The sequence below is a fragment of the Spodoptera frugiperda genome, chromosome 8 (genome assembly GCF_023101765.2).
Source record: "Spodoptera frugiperda isolate SF20-4 chromosome 8, AGI-APGP_CSIRO_Sfru_2.0, whole genome shotgun sequence".
In the NCBI taxonomy this organism is placed as follows: Eukaryota; Metazoa; Arthropoda; class Insecta; order Lepidoptera; family Noctuidae; genus Spodoptera; species Spodoptera frugiperda.
Window position 1 is genome coordinate 7,583,259 of NC_064219.1, and position 20,439 is coordinate 7,603,697.

Consider the following 20,439-nt stretch of genomic DNA (forward strand, 5'->3'; position numbering starts at 1 on the left):
TATTAACATCTAATAAAAATCCATTTGTACAAAATTATTCATATTCATTCAAGTTCATTGCATTACTGACCCTGGTGGAAATGCCACTGACATTATGAAATAGTCAAGCCTAGCAAAGTGCGGTTCTACTAGAGCCGGGCTGGTCATTGATTATACGCGAGCGTTAGTGAATAACGTCCACTGCAATAATATAAAAAATATTTAATTTGTGCCATAAATGTGATTTAAATAATTAAAAATGTCTATACTACTAACTCAAGTGTTAAATCCCCAGACAATAATATTTGTTGCGGTAACAGTTATTTACACAATTCTGTGGTTCCGATATAAATTCACGTATTGGTCGAAAAGGGGTGTCGTCGGTCCGAAACCGGAGTTTATTTTTGGAAATATTAAAAAAGTGATTAAAAGGGAAGAACAGTTTTTCCAGCCGTACTATGATAACTACTTTAAGTATAAACACCTGCCGTATATTGGCATGTACTCCTTCCATCAACCTGTGTTGTCTATACATGATCCAGATATAGCCAAGCTGATGTTGATAAAGGACTTTGATAGTTTCCAATCGCGGGGCACGTATGCCGGTGGTGTTGGAGACCCACTAGCGGCGAACTTGTTTAATATCTTTGGGAAAAGATGGAAAACCTTGAGGTTGAAGATGACTCCAACCTTCACGCCTGGTAAACTGAAGACAATGTACCCGATCGTCGAGGATATAGCCAAGCAAGCCTTGAACTACGTGGATGTGTTGCACTCTAATGAAGAGACGGTGAATTTCACTGATTTCTATTCCAAGTATGCGATGGAGATTATCGGGAATGTTGGTTTTGGTGTGGAATGTAATGGTTTTGTAAATCCCAAGTCCGAGTTTTATATAAGAGGACATGAATACTTTGACCATCAGTCTCATTACTGGTAAGTTCCTTTATCCCACCCAAAACATAAATGTGAAAGGCTGCCAAGTTCGATAATATTGGAATGCTTCGCCTATAAAAGAAGTGAGATCTAAATAAGCACCAAGTTCCATACACAAACCTCAGTTAAAAATGATATAACTTGGCAAGTTTTAACAGAAAATTATATACTTGCCAAGTTTGTTTTACTTTCTATGTACAAGTTTTCACACACTTTGTTATAAACCTACTAAACGCAATGAGTCAAGTATATAATTTTCTATTAAAACTTGCCAAGTTATATCATTTTTAACTGAGGTTTGTGTATGGAACTTGGTGCTTATTTAGATCTCACTTCTTTTATAGGCGAAGCATTCCAATATTATCGAACTTGGCAGCCTTTCACATTTATGTTTTGGGTGGGATTTCATTTATTTTTGTTAAGTTTTATTTTTATTTTTTCTTATTTTACTTTACTTTGACTAAATACAAAACTTCGTAACGAATTTTAGGTCGGTACGACCATTGGAAGATATAGATAAATTTTTTGTTTTAGTTCCTTAGGGGTATGAATTTACACCTTCATTATTTTTAAAACCGACTCACACTTGGCCATTTTCAGATTTTTTCCTTTACCTTGACCCAAAGACCTACCTCCATGCCAAATTTCAAGTCAATACGACCATTGGAAGTGGTCTAGGTTTTTGATGAGTGAGTCAGTCAGTGAGTGTATAGTAAAAATAGCGATTTTCTGACGTCAATATCTCAAGACCTACAATAGGTACATTAATGAAATTTTGTATTTTAGATAAGTAAGTAGATCTCAACAGATACTAGAAATTTCATATGCGTAGATAAAATAGATTTTGAGTTATAGGTGGGTCGAACTTGGCCCGAAATGGTTCGTGTAATATAACCCACGGCCGGTGTGTCGGTTTTTTTGCTCGAACTTGGCGGACACACTGCCGTGTGTCTAGATATATTTTCGTCTGGCTTTACACTTGGGCTCTTGTTTCCCGTTGGGTAGACCGCAAGCTATTTCTCAATCGTTGTTTAGTTATCTAGTTGTGTGAGCGTCCGATCGGCTTAGTGGTGGAAGTATTAACTACTTTAAATGTTGTTCGTGGATTCGATTCCTATAATAAATTTTTGTGATCAAAACTGCAAGAGCTTTAATTGACTTAAATTTTGATCGACGAAAACAATGTTTAATCACGCTTATATTTCCATTTGTCTATGCTGATAGAGACATATAAAATGTAACAACTAATATTCACTTCTGACAAATTATATTATGCTTACTGTAAAAATGTAAAGTAATAGGAGGAAATTTGCCATGCACAAGAAAATTACAAAAATAGTTTGCTCGATCCGAAAACTCAAGGCCATTTCGGTCAGCATTCGTGTTAATTACCAATCGATAAATAAATATTTCTAGCAAAAATACGCAATACTAATAAAACCGTTGTTTGCAGGAGACTAATTCGCGCGTTTGCATTTTTCGCGCCCGACACGTTTGACAGTTTGAAGATCAGACGAATCAGTTCGAAAATTGAGAATTTCTTCTGTGGCATTGTCAAGAGGACAGTGGAGTACCGGCAGAAGCATTCTGTTACACGAAACGATTTCTTACAAACTCTTATTGAATTAAAAAATGGCCACGTTGTTGATGAACAAGGTATGGGAATAGATACATTTTACGTTAAAGTTATTTTTTAAATAAGTTTGACCTTATTTCGATTTTTATCGCAGTCCTGTGTAATTTTCATTCAATACATACCAACTAAGTATAAAAAAGGAATTAAAGTTTTAACAGTGCTTTGCAGTAGATTTCGGACAACCGCGATTGGGACGAAACATTTTATGTATCGTTAGTTGCTTAATTACTGAGCGAAGAAAGGACCCATTTTAAACGGTTCAAATGTTTTTTCCAGGCGAAATCAAATATTCAAAAACAGACTTCCCATTCACAATGACTGATGTAGCAGCCAATACCATGCTGTATATGATAGCTGGTTACGAGACCTCAGCCACTACTGGCCAGTTTGCAGCCTACCAGCTGGCTCTGAACCCTCACATCCAGGCCAGGGTGAGGAAGGAGGTGGACACGGTACTCGCCAAGTACGGAGGCGAGTGCACATACGAAGCTCAGAACGAAATGGTCTATTTGAATATGGTTTTGGATGGTATGTTGAAATAATTTTACATTACATAAATAATATGACTATAATCTATTTGATGGAGCGTTTAGAATATATTTTTTAACAGCAAGTCAGTAAATATTGGGCCTGTATCAAAATGTTACTACGGATTGGCGATATAGGACGAACAAAAGTTTGTTACAAATGAGTAGAATATAAATAAAATTCTACTATAAAGCTAGGAAAAGTTATTAATCCATGTCCGGATGAAGCTAACTAGATATCAAAACTAATTAAATATTATCCCTCATTTCAGAAACGATGCGGATGCACCCATCAATGCGTGCCCTATTCAGGAGATGTAACAAAGACTATAAACTGCCAAACAGTGACCTGGTCATAGAAAAAGGCACGATGGTGTTCATACCGATACATGCGATACATATGGACCCAGACATCTTCCCTGAGCCAGAGAAATTCGACCCAGAAAGGTTTTCACCAGAGAACAAAGCCAAGTTACATCCCTGCCATTGGATGCCGTTTGGAGAAGGACCAAAGAAATGTTTAGGTAAGCACTACATGTATTTTATAAGACTTGTCGATTAAATTAGGCCCAATTACCCCCTTCCCAATCTTTCCAATCCCGGATTCCCCAACAACCCTTAAATTCCTAATCCCCAAAAGATCGGCAACGCACTTGTAACGCCTCTGGTGTTTCAAGTGTCCATGGGCGGCGGTGATTGCTTGCCATCGGGTTATCCGTCTGCTCATTTACCGGCTTATTCCATAAAAAAATAAGTCTGTTTTCGAATTTAATTTAACTTGGGGAATTAACGCTTGCTGTAGTTTGTAGATACCGATAGTACCAATCAAATACCAACAGAACAGCTATTATTAGACAGTTGAGAGGTCTAGGTTTTGTGCATAAGCACATGTTTAGTTACGCAACGACTGAATGTATTTATATTAGCTTGCGCTAGTTAGTGATCGTTGTACTGGTTGTATAACCATACAATATTAATAGAACTTGCAATAAAGTCGAAATCTATTAACCTATTGACCGCCACGGTCGGCTATGGCCTGAACTGTCACTGTCGGCCACAGCTAACCAGAAAATATTAATTTTGAAGTACATTTCGTTTGTCGGTTATAGCCGACCGTGGCGGTCAAAAGTTTAAAGAAGTTTTTGAAAACTTTGTCAGTTGGATTTGTTTGAAGATGTCTATGAGTGTCGGTCGACCGTGACTCTTATAGTGTTTACTGTTTAAAGCTCTAAGACATTATTGCAGAAGTTACGGTTGAAACCACATACCGACAATGTTATTGGGAAATAAATTGTTTTAGTCATTTTGTGGTCAGTAAACAGAATGCTTTAAGTTTGAATGATCAAAGAAAACAGCAAATATTTTAGAATACGGCTTTGATAAAACCGTTCCACAGTGTAGTAGACTTTTCCATTTGATCCTAAAGCCTAAAGAACCTGCTATAATTTAAAATACTAGCCTTATTTATATAATAACTATCGTGAGACATACTAGATGCATATGCGCACGCTGCTCATAATGAAGAGTCCCTCTATGACTCGAAACTAGTAGAGCTTTTGGGTAAACCGTGATTTCTAGTTAAAATTAGCTTTACAGCTGAATATTTTCAAATGGGAGAGCTATCTATATGTTGTTGATCACGAAACCTCATACACATGATGAGTTGCACTTACGCTCATTAACCTAAGAGGTAGTTAAGTTATTTTGACTTACCAATAAGTCTTTAACTTAAACGCATCAAAGTTACTCTTAAGAGTTACTAGTTATGTAAATTATATAAAATCAGATAGTTAGTATTGTCGTTCTTGACCTAGCTAATACCTGCATAGTTTGTGTGTCATCGACACTACTCCACGCCTTAAAATCATAATAACTTAAGTAATATACCTAATGGTTATATTGACCGCGCATTTGCAATCATGTGTGTTATTATTTAGTAAATACATGAATGTAATGTTGTATTAAAATTCTTCCAAGTAGGTATTTATTCTAGTATTTGTTAGTTTGTAACTCAGGGTGTCGGAAGCGGCTAGACGGGATTTAGTTGAAATACAGTTTAAAAATTGATTCACGTTTTATTTTAAACTTAGAACAGTAACCTAAGTATGAGTTTGCTTTACGTTTAAAGTAATAAGATTGATGAGAACCTGATTGGTTGGTTTATTTGAGTCGGCCAATCAGAGAGCTCATTTCAGTTACTTTAGTAAAGCAAACTCATCCCAAGGGTACAGAACTTTTTATAGCTGGAAAATTTTACAAATACACCTAATCCAATTTAGATATATATTTATTTGAAATCTTTTTTTACAGGAATAAGACAAGGATACATACAGTCAAAGATGGCTTTGATAAAGGTGCTACACAAGTACGAACTGATATTGGATCAGCGGACAGAGGTGCCAATGAAGATAAAGAACTCTTCACTTGTGTATGCAGCTCAAGGCGGAGTATGGCTGAAGCTTAGGAGTTTGGAGTCATAAAACTTGAAGATGAATAGAAAGATACCTATGAAGGTATATATGAACATGATATCTTCTTTTGTGGAAGTCAAGATTATTACTTTAACAATGATGAGTCTTCTAGAAGCAAAGAGTGGCAAAGGCATGTTAAACAATAAGTTAGATCCGATACCTGATTTGCTGTACTAAATTATATTCAAAGACAAGGCAGATATAGATAAACGAACAAAAATCATCGAAAAGAAAACACCTGTCCCTAAGTGAATGGAAACGAGAGCAGAAGATAAATTAGACAAAAAAGGTTACATTAAACTTTTAACCTTTAAGAATTAGCAAATCATAGAAGGTCATATCATAATTTGCTTTACTTTATCATAATGTGCGGTGAAATTCGAAGTCTCAAGAATCCACGTGGTAGAAGTCACAGATGATTATTTGTAATCATCAATATGTAAGTGTATTGGCAAATAACGATCAAGTTCTAACTAGTATTGAGTATAAGGCCGGGTGACGTTGCATCTAGGCCATTTGTGACGTCATACGAAGCATTCATAGAAGATTTTATCAAAGTTTTGCATTCAAAAACGTTTTACTTCTTGAAGACATTTGTCAGTGATAATGTTTAAAATATTTTAGAAAGGACGCAGATAAACTACAGGACTGATTGAGAAATGTATGTTTAGATAGATTTTTATTGATAACAGGTACTTACTAAGATGTGTCTTAAGGTTTTTAGTAATAGATACTATTTAATGCATTGAGATAAACCATTTAATGACTGTATTTTTAAGTAAAATATAAATAGTGTACGTAAATTGTTTACCTTTGTTTTATTTATTAGTTGTAGTTATAGAAAAGAAATAATAATAATGGCAAATAACTTTATTAACTACACAGTGATCAAGTACAAACTTACTCTTTGACAATATCGAAATTAATGCAAAATCTAGCGTATAGTCCGTTTATTGTAATTACTTAATCTTGTTTTTCTTTCTCTTTAGTTTGTGTTTCTTTATCAACGTCTTTTTTATCCGTCGTTGTAGACGTCTGCTGGTCAGAATCAGATTTTATTTGGACATTTGTCTCCGATATCTGAACACGTGTACGTTTCTTATATTTGCGTTTTTCTGTTTGAATAGCAATTGTTTTTAAATTAGATTTCTTTCCATTCTGATTTTTAGAAGTTGCCTCCTTTATTTGTTCCGCCGTTTTATTTGATGCGCCATCGTTGTCAAATTTGCTTTGCTTGTCTGCAGTAATGTCCATTTCGGTAACGTATGCTGTAGGTTCTTTGGAAGTAGAAGGTCTTGAATTAATGTCATCGTCAAAAGAAACAAGATCTTTCTTAGTTCTCTTAGCCTTTTGAATATCCCTTAGCATAATACTGTCAAGCTGATGCGGAGTTGTTTCAACTTTGGGCTCAAAGATTTCTTCCTGTGCGAATTGCCTTGATATTTCTTTTGAATGACTTTCATTTTCGACTGAGTAGACTGAATGTGGAAATTTTGAGCTTTTGCCAGAAGTGCTTGACAAAATTAAATCGCCTAATAAATTTTTTAACCATTCGACAGTTGATTTGTCTTCTGGGACCTTTTTAGCAGTTTCTGGGCTAGCCACAGGAGTTACTAGGTCATACGTCATTGAAGGTAAATGGTCCAAGTCATGCTGTGTTTGGTATAGGAGTTCACTTTCTTGTACTGGTAGTGCGGGTGCGCTTCCCTCTTCAGCACGAAGTATTGATTTAAGCGGCAGCTGTTGTAACATGATAGGAAGTTTTGTATCGCTTGGAGATTCCTCTTTTTCGTTGAACCAAGTTTCAGGTGAAACAGTGTTAATTTGGACCTCGTGTTTCTCCTAAATAACAAAATACAACAATAGGTGAATATTATCACAGTATATATAACTTCTTTTTTGAATTTGGTTATATTTGAAGAGTTGTAACAACATTGTACAAATTAAATAGAACACCCAGTTTGCCTTACTTATGTTGTGAATCCCATTGCGGATGAGGTTATCGTATACACGGGAAATTAAATTCGAGATTCTTTGTTCACAACTTGCCTAATGAGACAATAAATAATATCAAACAACAACAACAGGGATTACTTAAGAAGGTATTGATTGACTAGAACACGGACCAGTATAGAATCGATGTCACCATGCAGATGGACGCTGACGCGCACCAGCTGGAAGTCCACGGCCAGGAGGACGCGGACGAGAGCGAGGACTGCGGAGAACAGCCAGCAGAAGGTGTGCAGCCACGCCGACAGTATCGTGAGCCGAGTCGCCTGGTACACGCCGCGGATACGCCGCTCATACGTCAGTGTCGCTATGTTTATTGTGTATGAGCAACTGTGGACCAGTTGCAAATTTGTTTGTAAATATCTATTACTTATTTACAGTTTTAACCCGGATGTGTCATACAAACTGGGGTACAAAAACATTTGCTTTTTCGAGTATGAAATCGAGCTTTTTTCGTAATGTCTTTTAAATTTATACGTACGTGGGACTGCCGGTGATCTCCCCTAGCTTAACACAGAGTTCTTGTAACCCATAGTGTGTGATTGCGGACGAGTAGACGCACAGGCCGCCCATCGCTAACGAGAACACAAATACGGGAGGCAGCACTCGCCACGGCCGTTGTAAGCTATGTGATCACAAGAAAAATGTTCAGAAAGATCAACCTGTAGGTATGTACATTGACTAATTTTATTTTTACCAGTTCTCCCATTTTGGTCATTTGATCAAAGTTTTATCGAAGTAATGAAAAGACTGCCTCGTTGGTCGAGTGGGTCGCAAGTGCGACTGCCGGACATTACTGGGCTTTTTTGTAAATTTCTCAGTAGTAGCACGAAGTCTGGAATTATGTCCAGTATATGGCAATAGGCTCACCCCCTATTACATGGGACTTATATCACAAATGGTGAAAAGTGGGTGTACATTGTATAGCGGCATTACTATCATAATGAGCACCTCTGCCTACTCCTTCGGGGATAAAAGGCGTAACGTTGCTACTAAGTAATGAAAAGTTAAGTGTTACTAGTGTGTAGCGAGTTAGCGACACAGGTACCAAGTCACTAAATATAGGTATAATAAGCTACTAAACGATATACGACCCTGCGCCAGTCTGCTATTATAATTGTGTCAGAATGGTCGATCACTGAGTGCGAGAGGGACGGAGCTATACAACCTACATAGCTCCGTCCCTCTCGCACTGCTCAATGATCGACCATTCTAAACAATTGTAATAGCAGACTAAGGCCCTGATCACTGCACAGAACAAACCTCACCCAGTTAATGTTCTGCTGCCTGTAGAGCACATAAGGAACATGGTGGTCCACACGAGCCCGAAGATGCCAGAAACCAGTGGCATGTACGTTGGAAGAGAACAGGTGCTCTTCTCAACCCATTGGGTGCTCAGGAAGTCCACAGGTACTATGATACATGACTATTAGTTACTGTTTGATAAGGAGCTTCTAACATTTAAAGACGTGGCCTTATACAAAGGAGTTGTTTATTAGGTAAGGTTAGAATGACCGGAGAAAAGGTAGTCTAAGAATATATCATCATTTTGATTCCAGTAATTTTTTTGAGGGGCGAAAATCATATAATTAATCAATCCCGCCTTATATGGGTGAGGCGAGAGGGAGTGTCAGACTCTTACTGACTAAAACCACCCCGTTCCTTCTTCTGCTTTGAGCCAGAGCCCCAGTAACCTGTTACGTTGTCCGCAGCTCTGGATTGGGTATCAGCCCTACTGGGCCCCATGTGCGGTGGTCTGGCTCTTTGAAGCACGCGCGTTGATTCTAGTCATGAAGTTTCTTTCTTAATCAGTCTCAACCGATCTTGACAAAGTATGAACATAATAATATTACTAGAAAAGAAACTAAAAACGGGATATTTACCATGTTTTTAATTATTTATGAGTTTCCGATTTTTGCGCTTGCAACAGTGCCGTAATATCAGAAACTCATTAAAAATTAAATAATGAAAAACATGGTAAATATCCCGTTTTAAGTTTCAATTCTAGTGTTAGTGAGCATGCCAGTTTAAAAACTTATGTAATAATATTACAAATCAGTCTTACAATCGCCAAGATCTTTGGCGGCCGGCATGAACTCGTAAATGACGTTGTGTTTATGTGATGTGAGGGAGAGGAGTTTCGGGAACAGCACGCACTTCTCATCGAACAGGTACATCAGCATGTGGAAGCAAAACGTGCAGAACGAACCAAACACGAATGCTAAGAAGAATAGAAGGAGGTGGGCTCCTGAAATAGATGCTATGATGTTAAAAATGGATAGGTTGATTGATGCTCTTAATAAGTTTAAATACTTAGAACTATTCCGAAAATAAGTTTTTCAAAAGATGTTCAAAAACTTAATAAGATTAAATAAGTACTTAGAACTACCTATTCCGAAAATTATTTTTTCAAAAGTCGTTCAAATACTTTTTTCACCATTTTTGAACGACTATGCCCGAATACCTAAGTTGTAATCATTATCAAGGCATTTTTTACATCATTGGTAGGTAGGAAATATATGCTTAATGAGTACTTATACGGTACGGTGTGTCTTGACCGTATTTCCTATCTTAGTACCTAGTCCTTACTTATTTCTTAATACTTCTATGTATATATTTGCTATAGAGCTAGCAGACCCAGGTTGAGTGGTACCGGCATGCAAGGCGAATTGAAAAACCTTTCCAAGGAAAATATTTATAGTTATTTCCTGCACCTTTCCATGCTCCATTAATTTCATTCTCACTTCTTTCTATCAACCTGTACTCTTCGTATATGGGAATTCGGTTCATTTTTCTTATATTTACCGAAATATTTACGAATATTTGACAAAATGTTAGCCATAGATAAATTAACTGGTGACGTGCTGGTGACAGTTGGATATGGACTTCCCAAACCTATACTTATTATACTTTTTGACATGGACTGCGCAAAGAGTAGGTATTATATATATAGAGGGCAAAGAGTATTTATATTAGTCAAAGCAACTTACAAAATGCTTTCAAAAGAGGGCTGATGTACTATTAATATCGTGAAGAATCCAGGATGAGGATTAACACAATATTTTTAACACATTGAAAAGCATTTTGGTCACCGGTCACCGACGTTATCGGAGGATTTGCTAATTCTCCAACAGTTTTCTATTGACAGACTTAGGTAATGATACAAGTATTTAATATGGAAACGTATAGTCCCAATAGTGTTAGAATTCCTATAGTATTCTGCCACCTAAACTTTCAACAACAAAATAAATACTTAAAAAACTTTCATACCTGATACTCAAAATAGCAGCAAACACAGCTGCACTTCGTCGCTTTTATAATCTGAGTAGGCGCTAGTGAGATAAGTAAAATAAAACTATTGACTGGATAATTTGAGAATTGACGATAAATACTGATTAATCACTGGTTCTGGTACACAATAGATGGCATAATGTATTGTTAATGGTTTTGTGTATCCAATACTGGTAAAAAACTTTTATAACTAATACTTAAAATAGCAGCAAATTAGCTGCACTTCGTCGCTTTTATAATCGAAGTAGGCGCTAGTGAGATAAGTTAAATTATATTTTACTTAATTTGAGAATTGACGATAAATACCTGATTTAATCACTGGTTTGACACACAATAGATGGCATAATGTATTGTTAATGGTTTTGTGTATCCAATACTGGTAACAAATGAACTGTTTAATCATAGATACCTATATACTTTATTAATTTTATACAAATAAATGTTTCATGAAGTTCCATCTTTTTTTCACGATAACGTAAACACGCTGTGCGTGCCGGACTTTTACCGGCTTCAACCACTGGTGTTCCTTCACTGCCTGTGACCGTGACCCTGGTTACCCTTGCAGAATCACCACACATGGCATTAAATGGTTTGCCCAACTATTCTCAACCCAAGTCTTATCGAGGCTCTGTTGTTTACGAACACTTGATCGAAGCATTCATCAGGTCAAGTTTCTATTATTTCATACCCTGTAAACAATGCTACCATTACTATTATAATTATGAATGCACAATCCAATACGCTGATGGTACACAAGAGAGGTACTCTTAAAGGTACCCTTTGTACAATTGTAGGCACAAGTCATGACATGTGATGTAACTTGACGATGTTTGCGCACAATCGATCCAGTCGCATCGATTGATGATAATCGTTGGCCCCTAGTGATGTGCTATGGTCGATAATATCCAACTTTTATCGATCGATCGGAATAATTCTATTTGATAGGAGCAATTATGTCAAAAAATCTGCAATATTGTTCTTTTCTTTCCGTTATTTCTTAGTCTCTTAGTCTTACGCACTAGCGGCCAACCGCGCAGTTAGCCACACCTCGCGATTGCTCGGATGTTTAATGTATGTAACCGAATCAGGCAGTACGAACCGCCACCGCAGGTTACCGCTTGTGCGTAAGCGTGCTTAGATATATGTTGTAATGCACTATGCACTAGGTTTCTAAATTAACCATGGGTACTACAAACCAGTGTGTAGTAGAAATAATAATTGTGTGATTGAAAAGGCTAATAGGTAGATAATCCTATTCTCTAAGGGTCTTCAAACAATACACAATAGTCCTTTGTGATCTTATGACATTATCATTACTCAGGTACCTTCACCTCTTGGATGGGATAGTTATCATTTACAAGCGAGAACTTCCGAACCGCGCTACCACTGACAGCATAAATACTTTGAGCCCAGTATTTATTCAACTAGACATCAGCGAATTGCATCCAAGAACAAGAAATACGTAATCAGCGTTCGTGGTTATTAAGAATGTGTGAAAGTAATTTATTGATAAAGAAAACTATTACAGTTCTGGACATTTAACCACCATTATACGTTAATTAATTTTTAAGTGAAAAGCATTAACATGTTTCGTAACGGAGTTTGCGTGAATAAGTATCAGTGGAATTACGGAAGAACTGTGTAATGATCTTATGTACCTTTCCAGTGTTTCAATACTAAGTTGTGCATATAGTGTTGTTATCGACGTATCGATAGTGGTTAAGGCAAACGGGACACATTACTATGTGGAGCGAGTGACAACGGGCGGTTAGTGATTACGCGTAACAAAATATCTTACGGTCGCGGTACAAACAGTTGTAATATTTATTTGAAACATGAAGACGTATCTTTTGTTGTGTTCGGTGTGGTCTGCGGTGAACGCTATAAACATTAAATTGTCATCCAGTGAAAGTGTTGTGTGGACATTTGTGAACAGTAATAGAAGTAAGATTCGTTCTAATAATTAACTACATAATTAGTAGCGAGATTTTTGAACGTAATACTTTATTTACATTTGTGTTCGAACTAACAGGATAATATTGAATGAAAACCGGCAATGATAAGGAAATATTTCTTTACAACTCATTTAAAACATGACCTATTGCTTATTGTTATTAAATTCAAAATTAAATGAGGTTTAAAATTGCCGTAAGTTAACACATGGTAAATATTTGTTACTACTTGGATGTTTATGTAAATCTCCTGATTATGATTTAAACACGGTTTCGAGTAAATATATAAACGGAGTTTTTAATTATAATGGTGATAGTGTGTAATAATCTTGAATTTAAACACGTAGTTTCGACAAATATGTAAGAAAATTGTGGTTATTTTTGAGTCTATGGAAACTTGTTTAATGTTTAAATGCGATCGTTGCGCAGATACTTAATTGATGGCGGTTATATTATCCATTTGCTGGTACTTAAAAAACAATGTTTTGCGCGGTCAATATGATCTCAGAGGTCAATGGACTTTCAAGTTTGTTTATGTGTTTCTTCGCAGAGTAAGCAAATAGGGATAGCAGAAGATAGCTATAAGATTTTGATTTGTAAAAACATTATTTTGTTACCAATTCAATATAGGTACCTACTTAATTAATAATAATCACCGATTTAATTAATATAATAATAATCGATTTAAACCGAAATCTCTGGAAGTATGGATCGATATAATAATATGTAGGTTTTATAAAATTTATAGAGACTACATGGTAGGCGTAGGGACTGAACAATCACCTGCTGTGTAGCGTGTCGCGAGTTCGTTTCTTGTATGAAACATTTTCTTCTGTGATGCATAAATTTTTGTTGTGTTTGGGCGTGTTGTGTACGCGAGATTTTGTGATTACAAACACGCCCAAAACACAGGCGAAAATACACATTACCCAGTAAGGACAATGTATTCTCAATTGACAAAAGTATATTACATATTATTATAGAATAGCTTAAGTAATAATTATTATTTATCAATACGGAGACTTTGGATTGAGATTGGTTATTTAGACTGGTCGTTAATCGTTTCTTAGGTATCTCGGGCAAAGCAGATGTGCCGGGCGGTATTTACTCGGACTTGCAAGCAAATTACATTATTGGAAACATCCTGGCCGAAGATAATGACGTGCTCACCCGATGGGTTGCGCACGAGTTGTGGACATACACTGCACAGTTTAATGGTATGTTTGCTTATTTGTTTGTTTGTTTTTCGAATAGAATGATTGAATTTGATAAGACATTTCGGTGGTCGAGTGGTCGCAAGTGCGATAGCCGGACAAGTGATTTCGGGTTCGATTCCTAGGTCGGGCAAAGTATTACTGGGCTTTAGAAAATTTGTCAGTAGGATCACCCCGTATTACATGGGACTTATATACAAATGTGAAAAGTGGGTGTACATTGTATAGCTGCATTATGTGCTATAATGCCTACCCGTTCGGGGATAAAAGGCGTGATGCTATATTGCATTGCTTATACAGATATGATAAGCAATGCTTCGAAGAACCTGTAGATAGCAATAATCTCGTCTCTTATAAATTGTCAGGCATTACGACACTGTTTCATTATAAAGCATCTTTCTTGTGTTAATGAGAAATTTACTTTGTTTTTCAGTATCAAAAGAAGTTATCCTGAACTCCTCAGTAGTACATCTAGTATTCGAAGGTGTGGACACTGCAGCATTTATATCTGTAAACGACGACACGCCTATTGGATCCGTCAATAATATGTTTGTGAGATACGTTTTTGATATCAAGGACAAACTTAAGGTAAGGGATGAGTTCAAGAAAAATAATGTTTCTCTTTCTCTTTCCTTTGATGGCAACCGAGTATTCAATGACTATACTGCCAGTGTCGAGTGGTAAAGGTAGATAAATGAATGGTCGGTGGTCTTTAACTTTGTGGTGGTTGTTAGTAACAGTAATCTTAGTACGAGTTTGCTTTACGTTGAACGAAAACGAAACGAGAACGCATTCGGCGCTCTGATTGGCAGGCATGAATGAACTAATTAATAAGAGAATGACTTACTGTACTTGTACCAAGCCTTCGGAAAGGACATAAACTTCTATTTTTCAGGTTTAGTTGTTATAAAGTTGTCAACTTTAGTAAAGTCAAATCACCTTGGCTTGGTTCAAAGGACTATCTAATTTTTTTTTTGTTTGTTGGCAGGAGGGTCTAAATGAACTGAAGGTGTCATTTTTGTCGCCGATAAGTGCGGCGAAAGTTCGGTCCGACAAGCACTTCGCAGCTCCTGAGTGTGTGCCTTCAGTGTACAACGGGGAGTGCCATGTCAATCAGATTAGGAAGATGCAAGCATCCTTTAGTTGGGATTGGGGACCCGCATTCCCGTCTGTTGGAATTTGGTGAGCCTTTTCTTATAGACACCTTTTGCCTAGGCAACAACGGTCTGTGGTCATAATGAGAGCGACCCATCATATTTTTGTTGCTAGTCAAGGCAGATCCATTGGGGGCTTAAACGAAAGAAAGAAAGAAAAAATATTTATTTAGCACCGGCCACGATGCACCAAAACCGAAATACAAAAAAACCTAATGAAAAATTTAGACACAAACAAAAAAATTGTATAAACATTTTTTTTTTTTGTTTAAAAATCAGGGTAAACAAAAATACTATATGATAAGAGTATATAATGATACAATAATAATTACAAACGTGCCCAAGCCAAAAGGGTTGTCACTTCAGTATGAGCTGCCGATTACATGAACATTCCACGTCAGTCGATTACATGAACATTCCAGAGCCCTGCAATTGTCTCATACTGCGGTTGTGTTTCATTGTCCTTTCTTATTAATGCTTAAGCACAGGCTTAGGTCTATTATAAAATCATATTGAGAAACACCCTCGCCTTTATATTTTTATATCATTATGTAAATAAACAATACGATTATCTTCATGCACATAGAATTTATCTGTTGTTAGTAGATCTTTCGTAAGTTATCTGACTTGCGAAAGATCTCAAGTATAAGTCGTGTTTACAAATGACGAGAGTTTTGTTTATGCAGTTTTATCATAATTCAATCGTTTTTTTATCGTAAGAAAAAGTATATCTATGATTATAGTTAACATAAAATTAATTTTGATATTTAAAAGTAAAGTTAGATATGATCCCGAAAGGATATGTTCGACAAAGTTCGATTCAGAAAGCTTATTGTCTTACAAACTTCATTTAGAAAACAATAGCACTTCGAATTGAGCATTAAATCATTATGAACTTGTAAATTAAACCCTCAAACATAATTACCACATTTTAGGAGACCGGTTTACATCGAAGCTTATAACTCAGCGATTATAAGATCAGTGACAACGCACATAACGAAAAAGAAAGAGGAATGGGTATTGAATATTAAGACTTATTTTGAGACAAGTATGAAGAAAACGCAAATCACTGGAATACTCAGTGCCACACTGGAACTAGAGGGGAAAACGACGGTGAAGAAATGGATACCTGTGTATGAAACAAGCCAAACTGATGGAACCTTTGTAGTAGAACTCGAGTTCAAAATAAGTGAGGTAAGGGAGCTAAGTGCGATGTTTGAGATGGAGTTAATCTAGTGCAAATATAATATATGTATTAATACAAAGCACGGAGTAGACTATTAAAAATATTGGGGGGCATCGGATCGGTAAACGCAACCAAAATGTCTGGATCAATTTGGATTTTTGACAGACATGTAGTAGACCGAAGGTCAAAAACTGATCCCAAAATGGTATTTAGTGTGTGTGGGAGTGTGGAGTGTAAGGGAGATGGGGTGTTGGGGAGAAGACGTGTACCTAATTTCAGTCCAAAAAATTATTGTTAAGATGTTATACAACACTTTCATCCATTTTTTTTTCAGATCCAAGTCAGGACCTGGTGGCCAAACGGTTATGGTGAGCAGCCTCTGTACGAGCTGGTTGTCCATTTTGCATCGGACACATATTTGAACGAGTCCTCACACAAAAGTCTCATGGTAGGATTCCGAACTGTGGAGCTAATTGAAAAAGACGCGGCAGAAATACTTGGTAAGTTGTTGTACAATTATCTTTTTTTTTTTTTAAGGGTCGAATATCATCCCGTTGCTTCTCCTGAGGCGAGGCGAGAGGGAGTGTCAGACTCTCACTGATTAAAAACCACCCTTTTTCTTAGTCCTTCTTTTCGAGCCGGAGTCCCGGTAATCCGCTAGGCAGTCGGTGTACAAGTACCTATGTACATGTACTTGTAAGACTTTGTTTCTTTCGAATCGCACCGAGATATATAATAACAACAGTTCTATAACTAATTTATGGCAACTATAATTTAAATGCAGGAGACACATACGCCAACGGTTCACCATAGACAAAGTTTAAGGCCAGATCTTACTTTTGAGTTGGAATGAAAGACTTAATTGTAAAATATAAAGAAATTATTCAATTTCGAAACTGATTTATTTTCAGGCAACACCACCGCAGGGAAAGGTCTAACGTTTTATTTCACGGTTAATGGGCACCCACTGTTCATGAAGGGCTCCAACTGGATACCTTCCAATATCCTACCCGAACTGGGGGAAAGACAGACAGATGTTGGTATGTATTCCTTCTTATATGTATAGTGTTATTTATTTGGTGTTTGAGATAATTTTCATACCAAGGTTTTTTTGCGAGGCAGTCACAAAGACTGCCTCGTTGGTCGACTGTTCGCAAGTGCGACTGCCGGACGGAATTACCAGGCTTTTTTCGGTTTTCCGAATATTTCTCAGTAGTAGAATGGAGTCTAGAATTGAGCCCAGTATATGGCAATAGGCTCACCCCCTATGGTACTAACTTACAACACAAATGGTGAAAAGTGGGTGTACATTGTATAGCGGCATTACATGCCGTAATGTGCATCTCCGCCTACCACTTCGGAGATAAAAGAAATGATTTTATGCAAAGATTGATGAGAAAACATAAACAGCAAGGGTAGTAGTTTTGATAATTTGTAAGCATCCTATGACGCATTGCAATAGTATTGAAGTCAGAATTATTCTTCATATTCCAGTTGACAATCTTCTGAAGTCGGCTCGTGATGCTCACATGTCCATGCTCCGGGTATGGGGCGGTGGAGTCTACGAGTCCGACTACTTCTACGAGAAATGTGATCAACTAGGCATTCTCATTTGGCAAGATTTTCTCTTCGCTTGCGCCATGTATCCTACAGATCCTGAGTTTATTAAGTAAGTTTATTCATTGTTTACCTACTATTTCAAATTCAATTTGTACATTTTACTACTACTAGTAGCATTTGCAGTTATCTCTTACTGGCTTTAATGAAAAATACTAATAATAACCCATTTATAATTTTAGCACAGTTCAGGAAGAAATAGAACAGAATGTATTACGGCTACAGTATCACCCCTCCATAGCTGTATGGGCTGGCAACAATGAGAACGAAGCCGCGCTCGTAGGGAACTGGTACGACACTACACCGGAATTTGAGAAATACAAAAATCAGTACATTAAACTTTATGTGGAGACAATAAAGCCTATTGTCCAGGACTTGGATCCGGGACGACGCTACTTGGTTTCCAGTCCATCGAATGGTCGAGAATCGGAGCGAGAGAACTATGTGGCACATAATCCTTATGACCCTCATTACGGAGACACGCATTACTACAATTATTTAGCAGATAACTGGAATATGATGACGTACCCAAAAACGAGGTTCGCATCGGAGTATGGCTTCCAATCTTTACCGTCTCTCGTGACCATGAAGACTGCGACCAATAATTCCGAAGACTTCAGCTTGGACAGCCATTATTCTGTTCACAGACAGCATAGTCCGAATGGATATTCTTTCATTGAATTGCAGATGAACAGTCGCATGAAGTTACAAAAGGATGACCCAAAATATTTCGAGAAATTCATTTTTTACAGTCAGGTAATTGGTTAATTTGAATTAGATCTTGTAATAACAAGTGGAAGTTTAAGATTTGAGTTCCCAATAGTATGTTCTTAAAGTATGATTCACACTATAACGTGTCGCGACCGGCGAAATAATACTCACCGGTTTCAACGCCGGTGGTTGGCCGGGACACGGCCGAGACACGGTCAGATATGCACACAATAAAAAGTATACCACAATGATTGACCGTGCCTCGGCTAGTGTACGGTACACCAATACCCACCGACATTTCCACGCTGGGCACCGGCTCGGGTACGATCGAGACACGGTCAGCCATGAATACAAAAAGTATACCACAATGTTTGAAAAGGTGTAGTGCGAATAATCTCTAAAAGGTCACTTCTAAAGACTTGTTCCAAAATTTAATACCTAATGCACTTACTTGCATTTCTAGATATCTCAAGCAATGGCGATAAAGACTGAGACAGAACTGTATCGGCAAGATCAAGCTAACTGGTATACAATGGGAGCTCTGTATTGGCAACTAAATGATGTGTGGCAGGCACCTTCTTGGTCATCGATTGGTGAGATAACATGCATGTTTTATCGAGAGAGCTTAGTGCTACTTTGGTTACGAAGCCTAATGTATTTCTTTGTTTACAGAATATACTGGAAGATGGAAAATGCTTCATTATTACGCAAAAGACTTTTTCGCGCCAGTTCTGGTGTCTCCTCGCTTAGACGCGTCTGGCGAAATGGAGGTATACCTCATCAACGACAGATTTGTGCCAATATTGGAAGCTAAAATCACAATACAATTCTATAACTGGAGCAGCCCTGCTCCCATCCTTACCAAACAATATCCAGCGAGTTGTGGACCCTTAACTGCGGCATTACAACCAAATATAGATGGTACACTTATGGGCTATAAAAAAGAAGAAATATTTGTCAAGTTTTCTTTGCTAGCCACTGGCATTCGGTCCCCAGTAAACTACGTATTCCCAGTGCCTTTGAAACGTGTGACGACCTTGAGGAAACCAAACATAGAGGTTAGTTTCTGTTTTTTTTTTGCTATTGAATGCATATACTAACTAAGCTCTTAGACGGATACATGTGCTCAGTTTTTAATCAGTAAGAGTCGGACACTCTCGACTCATCAAAGGCGAGAGAAGTCATTTGATTATCCCCCTAAAAAGGGCGCTTATTGTTAGGTCTATCATATCTGGCAATCGTTTTTTTACTACATGACCAATGTGACAGTTTTCTTATTTTATATCTCTTATTTTACAGATACTAGTATCAAATTTCGTTATGAGACGGCACCACCAGAATCTCGAATATACAGTACAAATACGAGTAGACACAGTGGTAGCCTTCCTATGGCTGGAAACCGAGGTAGAGGGTCGGTTCGAGGAGAACGGTCTCATCGTGACGGAGCCCCAAATGATTGTGAAGTTCCTCTGCAAAGACCATGTATCACCGAGAATACTGGAGAAGTCCATCACGACGCAATATTATTTGCACTGACGTACTGGCTGGCTGACTCAAAGGACCCATGATCGGTCTTAGGACCTTGAAATAATTGTACATTATGACTCAATACCAAATAATTATTGTTTACTTTACGATACTTTGTGTTTTAATTTTAATACTAGTATTTCACCTGTTTTTTGACTACGTACCCTTTAAAGTAGGTTATGTATACACATACTTTTTAAAGTAAGCGGAGAGTATATTATCTTCGTT

General features: G+C 37.3%; 3 protein-coding genes across 3 annotated transcripts; 2 read left to right on the forward strand and 1 right to left on the reverse strand.

Annotated features, from left to right (window-relative positions):
- Positions 1–126: 126 nt before the first annotated feature.
- On the forward strand, positions 127–6,363 carry LOC118275709 (probable cytochrome P450 6a14). The gene is made up of 5 exons (XM_035593772.2): positions 127–915; positions 2,369–2,571; positions 2,828–3,079; positions 3,351–3,602; positions 5,389–6,363. The coding sequence occupies exons 1-5, from the start codon at positions 239–241 to the stop codon at positions 5,556–5,558; spliced, it is 1,554 nt and encodes a 517-aa protein (XP_035449665.2). The 5' UTR covers positions 127–238; the 3' UTR covers positions 5,559–6,363.
- Positions 6,364–6,401: 38 nt separating this feature from the next.
- LOC118275762 (uncharacterized) lies at positions 6,402–10,414 on the reverse strand. Its single transcript, XM_035593835.2, has 6 exons — positions 10,274–10,414; positions 9,625–9,807; positions 8,828–8,972; positions 8,041–8,184; positions 7,676–7,889; positions 6,402–7,391 (listed from the first exon to the last, which is right to left on the reverse strand). Exons 1-6 carry the CDS (start codon positions 10,347–10,349, stop codon positions 6,513–6,515), a joined length of 1,641 nt encoding a protein of 546 aa, XP_035449728.2. The 5' UTR covers positions 10,350–10,414; the 3' UTR covers positions 6,402–6,512.
- Positions 10,415–12,285: 1,871 nt separating this feature from the next.
- Positions 12,286–20,314, forward strand: LOC118275645 (beta-mannosidase). Its single transcript, XM_035593679.2, has 12 exons — positions 12,286–12,794; positions 13,873–14,019; positions 14,450–14,604; positions 15,005–15,198; positions 16,106–16,364; positions 16,691–16,856; positions 17,268–17,396; positions 17,851–18,025; positions 18,156–18,729; positions 19,148–19,277; positions 19,357–19,742; positions 19,984–20,314. The coding sequence occupies exons 1-12, from the start codon at positions 12,686–12,688 to the stop codon at positions 20,218–20,220; spliced, it is 2,661 nt and encodes an 886-aa protein (XP_035449572.2). The 5' UTR covers positions 12,286–12,685; the 3' UTR covers positions 20,221–20,314.
- Positions 20,315–20,439: the final 125 nt, after the last annotated feature.